This window comes from Mastigoproctus giganteus, chromosome 6, assembly GCF_048544385.1.
Source record: "Mastigoproctus giganteus isolate SK-2022 chromosome 6, ASM4854438v1, whole genome shotgun sequence".
NCBI classification, from domain to species: domain Eukaryota; kingdom Metazoa; phylum Arthropoda; class Arachnida; order Uropygi; family Thelyphonidae; genus Mastigoproctus; species Mastigoproctus giganteus.
Window position 1 is genome coordinate 43,812,898 of NC_143580.1, and position 13,238 is coordinate 43,826,135.

General features: G+C 36.3%; 1 protein-coding gene across 1 annotated transcript in view; it reads left to right on the top strand.

Annotated features, from left to right (window-relative positions):
- MED14 (mediator complex subunit 14) overlaps nt 1-13,238 on the top strand; it is a 306,818-nt gene that overhangs the window by 110,654 nt on the left and 182,926 nt on the right. Inside the window, exon 11 of the mRNA XM_090375928.1 lies at nt 8,072-8,160. Coding sequence (XP_090232054.1) covers nt 8,072-8,160 — 89 coding nt within the window. The remainder of the gene's footprint in view (nt 1-8,071; nt 8,161-13,238) is intronic.

Genomic DNA, 13,238 nt, shown 5'->3' on the forward strand with positions numbered 1-13,238 from the left:
TAAGAGGGATAAAGAGAATATTATTATTCACGTGGGGACTAATGATATTAAGCACACACAATCTGATGATCTGTTTAACAAATATTGGACCATGCTGAAGAAATGCTGTGAGTTAGCTCAGAATGTCTGTTTGCAATTCTGCCCAGGCACAATAGGAGGGATTATATGCTTGAAAGGCTTGTGGATTAAATCAAGACTTGAAGGACTCTGCAAGGCTATTGGGGGAAATTTTTATCAGCTTGGCCCACACTAGTAGGTAGAAGGAATCTGTTTTGTAGAGACGGGATACATTTAAACAAAGGTGGTGCAAGGTTTTTGCCAGTATTATTGAGGATACCTTAAAGGTTCAGGGAAATTGCTAGTTTGAGGGGTGACAAGGGTAATATAAATATGCGTTTATCTGATAATATTGGTCAAAGTAACGCTTGCACATACTGTAACAGATCATATTAGCAAGATGTTCCTGAGGGCAGAAACATTTTAAATGACAGGGAAGCAAGCTTAAATAACTTCAAGGGGTGTGCCAGGGTAGTTAACTGTACAAGAACACCAAGTCTTAATTGTTTATACAGAAGTGTCATCAGTAAAATAAATGAATTCGAACTGCTGGTTAGGACAAGTAATGCTGACATAATATGGCTTACTGAAACATAGTGCCATCCGGTATTAGGGGATGATGAGTTTCAGTACAGTATGTACAATGATTTTGGAACGGTAGGCAAACAGAAGGGATGATGCGGTCATGCTTCTTATCAAAAGCAGCCTGAGCGCAATGAAAGCTTTCCCAGATTCAGACATTTTGTGTGGTGCCTCCATAGCCAGGTGGGAAGGAGCAGCAGCAGTGCATAGCACACGCTTCTTGATTAGACCGGGGTTCGAGCCCATCACCACCAAATATGGAGGATGCGGAAAGGTCAGGAATGACCACCGCATATTCATGGAGCAATATGGCCTTAGTTGCTAATGCTCCTAAAAACCAAATAACAACAACAACAGACATTTTGCATAATTGTATAGAATCTGCAAGGTGTGAAATAGTTGGAAGCAAAAGTATAAATGAGAGTAGGAATAATCTATAGGCCAGGTGATCATTAAGATTATGATGGCAGCCTCTACATGCAAATGAAATGGGCAAGTAAGCATAAATATCTTATTATGGGTTATTTTGATTTGCTTCTAATTGATTGGAGCAAATGTGAAGGAAACTCGACATGGGGGACAAAAATTTTAAGTCAACTAGATGATTGTTATTTGTATCAACATGTCAGGGAAAGTACTAGGGAAAAGAATATTGTAGACCTGATCATCACCCATGAACCAGATGACATAATAGGGCTGACAGTATAGGAACCAGTAGAAGGAAGTAATCACAGAGTTCTATGGTGGACAATGAAGAGAGAGAGAGAGAGAGAGAGAGAGAGGTAGCAATAGTTAAAGCCAAAGGAATGGGTTCTAATTTCAAGAAAGGAAATTACGATGGCTTAAGGTGCTACATAGCCTTTATTAACTGGGTAGATATCTCACAGAGAGCGAATACAATTGAATTATGGTATACATTTAAAACATTAATTACAGAAGCCTTGAATACGTATATACCAGTAAAAATTACTAAAGAGTTACCTCAATATTTCTTCATAGGGTTGACTTCTATGCTCAACTCTCCAGCACTGATTTTAAAAAGATTTAAAATACATAAAAAATTTCTTTAAAATTATTAAATGTGTTCACTCCTCTTAGTACATGAATGATCTAATGCCCCGGGATCATAGTTGAAAGTCCCAACCCAACCCCAGATCCATCAAACCCTCCACGAAACCTTGGGTGACTGAAGACATTATGTCAGATATTTAAAAATAGACTCTGATAAAATATATCACTTAATAAACTGCTACATAAAAAATGCGATGATGAAAATAAATTATGATGAAACAATTTCCAAAACTTTCCTTTCTTAAGGGGACCAAGCGTTTTGACTTCCATCACGTTCATAGGTCAGAATACTAATGCGCGATATGTGTGCGTTCCCCACAATATTTATGGGAGATTACTCGTTTACACGCATGCATATGCATGCGTGTAAAAGCCCATGAATCCCAAGATAAGAAATGGAGGTCTTATGTTAATTGAGTTATTTTGTATTCTCATTTCTGCAATTAGTAATTTTGTATAATTGTGTTGTATGTTTAAAACCTCAGCCTCATTGAACAGAAAAGTGTGATTCTCATTTATGGCAAGGAAAGACAGTTCTGATACCGTGGCTCGTAATGCTCTAACTGACACAACATGTTTAAGACGTGTGTCCAAAATACACCTTGTCGATCTCACATAAGAGGAATTACAATCTCCACATGAGATACTATATACTATGCCATGCATTTCTATGGGAGTAGAAGGAAGGACGGAATGATTTTTTTAGTATGGAGTGAAGTTTCTGTGTTGGTTTTGCTATTACTTTGAATTCTGCATCTTTGAGAAGGATATTAAGTTGCCTGTACCATTGTTCAATGTATGGATTTGTAATAAAATGTTTATTGTGTTTAATGTTTATTTATTGTAGTCTAATCTAATACTATTAATGGTAGTAAGAGGATATCCCCTGTTTAAAAATCTGTTTGTTAGTTCTTTGATTTCTGTATTTAATGCAGTCTGTGTAGTGTATTTATAAGCATTAGTAAACTGATTAAATATAATGGAACATTTGTAGGTAAACAGATGGTAACTTGTATGATGCAAAAACATTCCTGTATTTGTTGGTTTACAGTAGATTTTGAACTGTAATCTGTTCTCCTCTCTTGTAAATGTAAAATTTTAAAAATTAATTATTCTAGTCTGTACATTCTCATTCTCCAATGTAAATTTCAACCTTGTGTGTATGCTGTTGAAAGTCCATAAAACATTGTTAGTTGTCTGCTCATCCGTTATGAAAAGGATGTCATTTAAATACCTCCCATAAAATGTAATCCTAGATAAAAATGGTGTCAAGTATATTTGTTCAATTTTATCTAAATAAATCTTGGCGATTAGGCAGCTTTGACTTAGCCCCATAGGTAAACCAAATATTTGTCTATAGATTTTATCTTGAAAGGAGATGTACTTTGCTTGGACTAAACGAAGTACATAAAATTTATTTTTTCGGAAACTTCGTCTGATTTATACTAATTGTGTTATCATTGAAAAGGTCCAATATTGTGTCCAATGCATATTCTATGTTAATGTTAGTATATAATGATACAACATCCAATGAAGTTTGTCCCCATCTCCCATTCTACGATCCTTTAAAATTACAAATAACGTGTCATAGTATTATGCCAATATCTGACATAATGTCTTCAGTCACTCAAGGTTTCATGGAGGATTTAATGGATCCAGGGTTGGGTTGGGGCTTTCGACTATGATCCCGGGGCATGACTGATCCCGATCAGTCATGTACTAAGAGGATTGAACACATTTAATAATTTAAAAGAAATTTTTTATGTATTTTAAATCTTTTTAAAATTGGTGCTGGAGAGTTAAGCATAGAAGTCAACCTCAATAAATATTGAGTTAACTCTTTTGTAATTTTCAAATATGAATAAAACATAGGATATATTGAGTCATAGATTTATAATAATATACCATTAAAAAATACTCCATAAGGAGGATTCCAAGTTGGATGAATAATGAAGTTGCCAGATTACTTGAGCAGGAAAAATAGCATAGGAAACTTAAAGCAATAAAAAGTACTGAAGCCTATAACAGCTTCAGTACTTTTTATGGGAGTAGAAGGAAGGACGGAATGATTTTTTAGTATGGAGTGAAGTTTTGATCTGTAATAATGCTACAGAAAAGGTTAGGCTGGCAAAGGCATATTGAGAAATCGTTGGCATAGAGATCAAAGTGTGTGTAATAGGATTTCTTCACACAGATCGGACCCTTATGTTATGGATGGGTTAGATACCCCGGCTGATGTTGCAGATGAACTCAACAGTTACTTTGCATTGATATTTACAGAAGAAAAATCTACTAAAATTAAAATTGCAGTTGCTCAGAGCGAAACGGATACAGAATATAGATTGTAACAGGTTTAATAGGAAACATACATATATTGGATAGATACATAAAGCTTTCGGTTATCTAGTTAACCTTCTTCAGTTGATATGAAATGACAGTTAGAATGGAGGCGTGTACTGCCAATCTGGTACGTGAAGTATGTGGCTAATTGTTTGAGGTTGAAGCCTGTGGCTGTGATGCATGTGGACGTGGCCAGCGCTTGTCAATAGACAGGATCGTTGCTTCGGTGATAGGGTGGACTTGACAACCACTGTTCCTGTTCACTGAGGTATTGGAGCATTTGATGTTTAACGATTCCAACCAGGTGCGGCGCAGATAATGGCGGGACTTATCCACAATCACGACATCACGGTGTGGGTCAATGTCATGGTGGGTTGCCCAGACGTGCTCGGCAATAGCTGAGTGCTCCACATCCGCTAAGCGGATCACTCTTTTGTGTTCGGAAAGGCGTTTTTCGAGCCATCTCCCAGTTTCCCTGAAGTAGCAGCTAGTGCAGTCACGGCAAGAGATGCGGTAGACCAATCCGCTTTGTAGTAGGGTGGAGACAGGTGTTTTCACTCTGGAGACGAGGGATCGTAACTTCCTGCCTGGGAGTTGCATGCACTATATCCCATGTGATTTTAAGATTCTACAGACCTGTTGTGACAGGTTTGGGTAGTATGGGATAAAGGCGCTCGTGGTTCAGTCACCACCTTGGATGTTTCTGTTGGTCTCTACGTGGTCGCGTGCCTGTAGGTCACACCTGTCAAGGGTATCCCATCAATACCCTTGACAGGTGTGACCTACAGGCACGCGACCACGTAGAGACCAACAGAAACATCCAAGGTGGTGACTGAACCACGAGCGCCTTTATCCCATACTACCCAAACCTGTCACAACAGGTCTGTAGAATCTTAAAATCACATGGGATAAAGTGTATGCAACAATCCTGTCTATTGACAAGCGCTGGCCACGTCCACATGCATCACAGCCACCGGCTTCAACCTCAAACAATTAACACGTGCTTCACGTACCAGATTGGCAGTACACACCTCCATTCTAACTGTCATTTCATATCAACTGAAGAAGGTTAACTAGATAACCGAAAGCTTTATGTATCTATCCAATATATGTATGTTTCCTATTAAACCTGTTACAATTACTACTAAAATTAAAATACCTGTTACATTACTACTAAAATTAAAATTGCAGTTGCTCTGAGCAACTGCAATTTTAATTTTAGTAGTAATGAATTCGGAGCGCATAGGCCTCTTTAATCATATAGAAGAAAAATCATTTACATTAATGAGAAATTATGGGAGTGAAGTTGAAAAATATGTAATTAATGATATTGAAATTTCACATGATTATTAAATGAAAAAACTTTCAAACCTACAGGCAAGTAATTCTCCTGGGATTGGCATATACCCTGTAATTTTAAGGGAGGCGACAAGTGAGTGCATTGAACCATTAAGGCTAATTATGAGAGCATGACTGGACTCGGGGAGAAATTTCATTGGATTGAAACTGTGTTGCCAACACATAAAGGCAGTTCTAAGAGTGTAGTGGGAAATTATCAACCGGTCAGTCTAGCTTCAGTAGTAGGGAAAATCATGGTGGCAATAAACAAGGGTGGAATTGAGGATCATTTAGATAGAAATGGAATTCTGAAGGATACACAACATGGTTTTGTAAAGGGAAAAATCATGTTTAACAAATCTTGTTAGATATTTTGACAAGATCACTCATGAGCTGGATTTAGGGAATAATTTCGACATTGTTTATTTAGATTTCAGCAAAGCATTTGACTCAGTCTCACATGAATGGTTACTTTATAAACAGGAATAGGTTGGAATCACAGGGAGATTCCTTAGATGGATAAGCAGGATGGCAGCAGGCAGAGGGTTGTGATAAATGATTATTCCTCAGATTGGGTTAATGTAAGAAGTGGGGTTCCCCAATGATCGGTATTGGGATCACTATTGTTTTTGATTTCTTTAAATGATACCAATGAAGGGATAGAGGGCATGATATCTAAATTTGCAGATGATGTAAAGATTGGTGGAGTAGTTAATGATCATCACTAAGCAGAGCTTCTTCAGAGTACCCTAGATAGACTTCAGGGATGGTCAGAAAAGTGGCAGCTATGCTTTAATCCAGCAAAGTGCAAGGTGTTACACCTGGGGAACAGTAACCCCAAAATACCTTATGCACTTTGTGGAGTTGAACTAAAGTCAGTAGCAGAAGAAGGGACTTGGGAGTTATGATATGATCAGACATGAAGTTCTATGGTTATTGTAGTCAGGGATGGCAAGGAAGCCCCCAAGAGTCCTATCGATGATTTAGCGAACATTTGCTAGTAGAAATAAGGATGTCATAATCCCATTATATAAGTCTCTTGTTAGAGCAGTGGTTTTCAACCGGGATGCCACAACAGCATTCCAGGGGTGCCACGTAATTTGGGTTTAAGTTATTTAAACTTTTTTTAAAAATTTATATGTTTATTTCATTATAAAAAGGTGTACAGTATCTTTTTAATTTTGTGGTGATCTATAATTGATGTTTACTTAGTACCTCTATATAAAGAATAAAATTATTATATACTGTATATATATAATTTGTATTATGAAATGTAATTTTACAGGCAGAAAATTGAGTAGGGGTGCCATTATTAAACAAAGGTTGAAAACCACTGTGTTAGACCATACTTGGAATACTGTGTTCAAGTGTGGAGACCACACCTAACAACAAGACATCAAGCTTCTTGAAAGAGTCCAGTGACAAGTAACTCACCTGGTGAGATCAGAATAAGGATGTCCTTATGAGAAAAGTCTTTGAATATATGGGTTGCACAGCTTGGAAACTAGGCACCTTAGAGGCAACTTGATTGGGGTGTTTAAGGCTCTGAGAGGCAATAGTAAAATGAATGAGGAGGAAATTTTCACAGTTATAAATGATTCTAGAACTAGGGACCATAAATTCAAGTTACGGGGATAGATGTTTAGACCGGATTGCAGGAAGTTTTATTTTAGCCAGTGAGTTATAAATTACTGGAATAAGTTACCTACGTGGATGGTAGAAGCTGCCAGTTTGGGGAAATTCAAAGGGAGGAGGGAAAATCTATGGTTTGTCTATTTCTTTTTCTTTTATTATTATTTAATAATTTTTTATTTATTTTTGGCTGGTGCAGCATAAGCCTTAGGCTTCCTTCCACCATATTACTATTTCTAGTACTAAAACCATTTAAAAATGTACCAGTTAATATCTACTTGATAAACTTGCTTTGTTATTATTTTATTTTTTTTAATTAAACACAAAGCAATTTTTTTTTTTTTTTTGGAAGTTACCTTTCAAAAAAAAAAAAAATTTTTCACTGTTAAAGATGATTGCAGGTTTGAATACATTTGTAATTAATGATAGCATCTGAATAACAAAAGCAGTTAAAGATTATGTATATTCATGTCATCTCTTCTCATTGGATAAACTGTTTTAAAAAAAAATAAATAAAAAAATAATCCTGTTTTATTGCTGAATATTAGTTTTCTGGTGGTTAAATATTTTCCAGTTTGAGTACTGATTGAGTGTGGCATTACTCATTGGCTCACACTCAACTGCATAAACAATTATAAGACAGCTGCTATTTAGTGATGTGAAATCTCTGTCTCTCTTAAAATTACATTTTTGGTAGTGCAACTCATCTAAATTTTGAAAAATTTTTCAGTCCTATAAATCATATATCCACATACAGGTACTCTTGGGAAAAAAATTTCTGTGCATTTAATCATTAAAAAATATATAAAAATTTTTTTTCTGTCCTAACCTGCTAGTTGAAAAATATTGGCTTTGTTAAAGAGTTACAGATATTGAACTATATAAATAGTACTGCTGTTTAGAAAGAAGCATAGTAATGAGTTAATCTACTTGTAGATCTTTTAAATATTAGTACTTCTGTTTAGAAAGATAGCATAGTGATGCATGGTATGCTTGTAGCCCAATGTATTATTTTTGGTTTTTCAAATTCTTTCTTAATTCATTTATTTAGGTTCTTCAGTTATGCAGAGAAAGGTTAGGAGACTTTATTCATATTGAGGATTATGCAGCAGGAAGTCGTTTGGTAATTTCTTATTGGAGGTATTTTATATTACTGTTACATTATTATTTTTTTTTTTTTTACCCTGTAAATTATTTTATAGAAGTTTTTATCATTAACATTAAATGAATGTGTTCAGAAATAGAAACACAAAAGTCCACCAGAACTTGAGAAAATATAAAAAAACTTTCAGATAACACAGGTGGCTTTGATTTGATTATGATTGCTTTATTAATTTTTGTATGCTGAAATTTTATTTTTCATTAATATTTTAATATATTTCATTAATATGCCTTTATTTTTCTATTGCATGCAGATTTTTCATAAAATGTCATATATATATATTTTTATTTTTTCATATTTTTGAATAAAATATGCAAAAATGCTTTTGTTTTTCATTATTTCAGGGTTGCGACCACTGGTTACAAATATTTTAGCATGATTGTGAACAGAGAACTTTCCAGAATTTGTTGACAATGCCTAGTACAAGATAGTATTTGTACATAAGACTGCCAGGATGCTTAATTTTCTGTGTGCTGTTTAAGTTCATACAGAACCATCCAATTAAAACTTTATTTCTTTTCTTGAAGGGCAATATGACGACAAGATACAAAATGACGGAAAACTATTATGTTTATTGTGCATAATTTGGGATCTATATAATATCGGTGTTTAGATACACCATAGATAACTCTTAATAAACTACAAAGTAGTTGTTGTAGGCATCATTTGCTGTTTCTCATATTGTGCTCTGCCTTCACGACGAGTTGCCATGATATTGCACTACTTCAAATAAGTAACTCTTCACTAATAGAGAAGACTATTGTTACTTATTCTCAGTTGAGTACCACCATCCAGACAGCACTGTTTCACGGCTATTGGCCGATCATCAGTGGGTGGGCAGGTACCCTGGTAATGCAGACATGACGACCCAGTTGTGAAGTTAATCACACAATATGAGAGATGCCAAGAGGTGTAGATGTCAATATTTAAAATAAATAAATGCACAAGGCATAATACTTTAAGAGTTTGGTATCTATATAATATCGGTGTTTAGATACACCATAGATAACTCTTAATAAACTACAAAGTAGTTGTTGTAGGCATCATTTGCTGTTTCTCATATTGTGCTCTGCCTTCACGACGAGTTGCCATGATATTGCACTACTTCAAATAAGTAACTCTTCACTAATAGAGAAGACTATTGTTACTTATTCTCAGTTGAGTACCACCACCCAGACAGCACTGTTTCACGGCTATTGGCCGATCATCAGTGGGTGGGCAGGTACCCTGGTAATGCAGACATGACGACCCAGTTGTGAAGTTAATCACACAATATGAGAGATGCCAAGAGGTGTAGAGCCAAGAGCTGTCTTTTCTTAATTTGAATTTATGCCCCCTTAGGTTCGTAATCTGAACAAGTGGAAGGATCCCATCAGAATTCAGCGTGCTCAACCCATTCAAGGCCTTATATACCTCAATCAGATCACCGCGCAGGTGCCTAGTCTCCAGCCACTGCAATTTGCAGAACTTAAGCCTCTCTTGGTAAGAGGATCCCTTCATTCCCCTCACCAATCTTGTTGCCCTTCTCTGTACACGCTCAAGTAAATCTACATCCTTCCTAAAATGAGTCCTCCAGACCTGTACGCAGTACTCAAGGCGTGGCCAGACCATTGCCTTATACAGAGGGATAATCACCTCCTTTTCCCTGCTAGCAAAATTCCTATATATCATTGATAAAACCACTGATGATCGGCCAATAGCCGTGAAACAGTGCTGTCTGGGTGGTGGTACTCAACTGAGAATAAGTAACAATAGTCTTCTCTATTAGTGAAGAGTTACTTATTTGAAGTAGTGCAATATCATGGCAACTCGTCGTGAAGGCAGAGCACAATATGAGAAACAGCAAATGATGCCTACAACAACTACTTTGTAGTTTATTAAGAGTTATCTATGGTGTATCTAAACACCGATATTATATAGATACCAAACTCTTAAAGTATTATGCCTTGTGCATTTATTTATTTTAAATATTGACATCTACACCTCTTGGCATCTCTCATATTGTGTGATTAACTTCACAACTGGGTCGTCATGTCTGCATTACCAGGGTACCTGCCCACCCACTGATGATCGGCCAATAGCCGTGAAACAGTGCTGACTGGGTGGTGGTACTCAACTGAGAATAAGTAACAATAGTCTTCTCTATTAGTGAAGAGTTACTTATTTGAAGTAGTGCAATATCATGGCAACTCGTCGTGAAGGCAGAGCACAATATGAGAAACAGCAAATGATGCCTACAACAACTACTTTGTAGTTTATTAAGAGTTATCTATGGTGTATCTAAACACCGATATTATATAGATACCAAACTCTTAAAGTATTATGCCTTGTGCATTTATTTATTTTAAATAATTTGGGATGAAACTAGTGATCAAGATAAACCATTTTTGGATTAGACAACAAAACTATGCCATTACTGCTCTTCACAAGCACCTGGCATTGCACTTTTATAAACATTAACAAAATGTTCATGTAAGTGCAATAGTTACAATGTCTAAGATAAACCATGTACTCCACATAAAATTTGCAACATTTGTCTTGGATAATTAGGAAAATGGAGTCGGGATATGAAAAAGTTTGTTGTTTGCTGTTTCCATGGCTTTGAATTTTGCATGAACTGAAAACCTTGAAGGTGATTGCTATTTTTGTTTATCTGAAGTGCAAGTCTGTTATAGCCTTTCACTTTAGATAAACAAAATAAAAACTCAAAATAAATAGGATATTTTGTATACGAATCAACCACCAGCTGTAACATTTCACATAAAATGAACTAAATTTTTAGCACACTGTGTGCAAAATGTGGGCAGCTAATACCAGGGAAGTGAGCTTAAATAACTTTAAGGGGTGTGTCAGGGTAGTTAACTATACAAGAACACTAAGTCTTAATTGTTTGTTACAGTAATGTCAGAAGTGTCGTCAATAAAATGAGTGAATTCGAACTGCTCGTTGTGACAAGTAACGCTGACATAATAGGGCTTACGAAACCATGGTGCCACCCAGAGATAGGGGATGACGAGTTACAGTACAATATGTATAATGTATTTAGTAGGGCTTACAGTACCGGTCAAAATCTTAATACCGATATTTCGGTATTTTTAATTTATGAAACCAGGATACCGGTATTCCAAAAACAAATGTTTTTCTCAATAAATTTTGATGACAATTAGGTGCAATAAAGTAATAAAAAAAACAAGTACAGTACTGTAATTACTTGAATTCATGTTTTAATTAAACTTTTAGTGCAATAATAAATATTCTGGAAAAAATCATTAAAATACAGTTATTCTAAAAACAAAAAAAAATTCATTGTTACTGCAAAGTTTAGTTATGTAGTAGTAGTAGTGGCATGTGAGGCAAGAAAGCAAATGTATGAGCTTATGCAGCATCAGCCAAAAAAAAAAAAAAAAAAAAAAAATCACACCATTCCCTCCAAATGCCTGTCCAGTTCCTCCTTAAATTTATTCAACCTATCGACTTCCACAACGACAGATGGAAGTTTGTTCCAGCAATTAACCACCCGCTGGCTAAAGGCAAATTTCCGCACATCTATTCTACATCTGTCTTTTCTTAATTTGAATTTATGCCCCCTTAGGTTCGTAATCTGAACAAGTGGAAGGATCCCATCAGAATTCAGCGTGCTCAACCCATTCAAGGCCTTATATACCTCAATCAGATCACCGCGCAGGTGCCTAGTCTCCAGCCACTGCAATTTGCAGAACTTAAGCCTCTCTTGGTAAGAGGATCCCTTCATTCCCCTCACCAATCTTGTTGCCCTTCTCTGTACACGCTCAAGTAAATCTACATCCTTCCTAAAATGAGTCCTCCAGACCTGTACGCAGTACTCAAGGCGTGGCCAGACCATTGCCTTATACAGAGGGATAATCACCTCCTTTTCCCTGCTAGCAAAATTCCTATATATCATTGATAAAACCCCATGACCTGCCCTGGCAGTGTGGATGTTTAAGCATCCACACTACCTGTTCAAATAAAGTTTGTCTTCCATGGTTGAATTATGTTCATTTTCTGAAGGAGAAAGATGTTTATTCAGCAAAGTATAATTTTCACTATAGTATCTCTACCGAGTCTGGGAGAGAGCAAAGAGTGGGGATAAGGAATAAAGAAGAGAGAAAAGAGTGCAGTTAAGGAATTCTTCATATATAAATGCAAAGAACAGAAGGATAAATCAGATTGGACCCTTATGTAATGGATGTGGGATAGTATTAGCTACCTTAGCTGAAGTTGCAGATGAACTCAGCAGTTACTTTGCATCCATATTTACATTAAAAAAAACCCTTTGTGTCAACGAGATATTATGGAAGTGAAGTTGAAAAAAATGTAATTAATGATGTTGAAATTTCAAATGATTATTTAATGAGAACTTTGCCTATAGTCGAGTAAGGCTCCTGTAGTTGATAGCATATACCATATAATCTTAAAGGAGGCAGCAAGTGAGTGCATTGAACCATTAAGGCTAGTTATGAGAGCATCACTGGACAGGAGAGATTCTGTTGGATTGGTGTAAATTGGAACATAAAGGCAGTTCTAGGAGAGTAACGGGAAATTACCGACCGGCCAGTCTAACTTCAGTAGTTGGGGAAAATCGTGGAGGCAATGATCAAGGGTGGAATTCAGGATCATTTAGATGGAAATGGAATTCTGTAGGATACACAGCATGGTTCTGTAAAGGAAAAATCGTGTTTAACAAATCTGGTTAGCCATTTTGACAGGTCACTCGTGAGCTGGATTTAGGAAATAATTTCGACATTGTTTATTTGGATTTCAGCAAAGCATTTGACTCAGTCCCACACGAGTGGTTACTTTATAAGTTGGAGCAGGCTGGAATCCTAGGGAGATGGATAAGCAGGATGGCTTCAGGGCACCAGGCAGAGGGTTGTGATAAATGGTTATTCCTCAGATTCGGTTAATGTAAGTAGTGAGGTCCCCCAAGGATCAGTATTGGGACCACTGTTGTTTTAGATTATCTTAAATGACATCTATGAAGGGATGGAGGGCATGAGGAATTCATACTGGTGATCATTGATCAGATGGAAGGTTT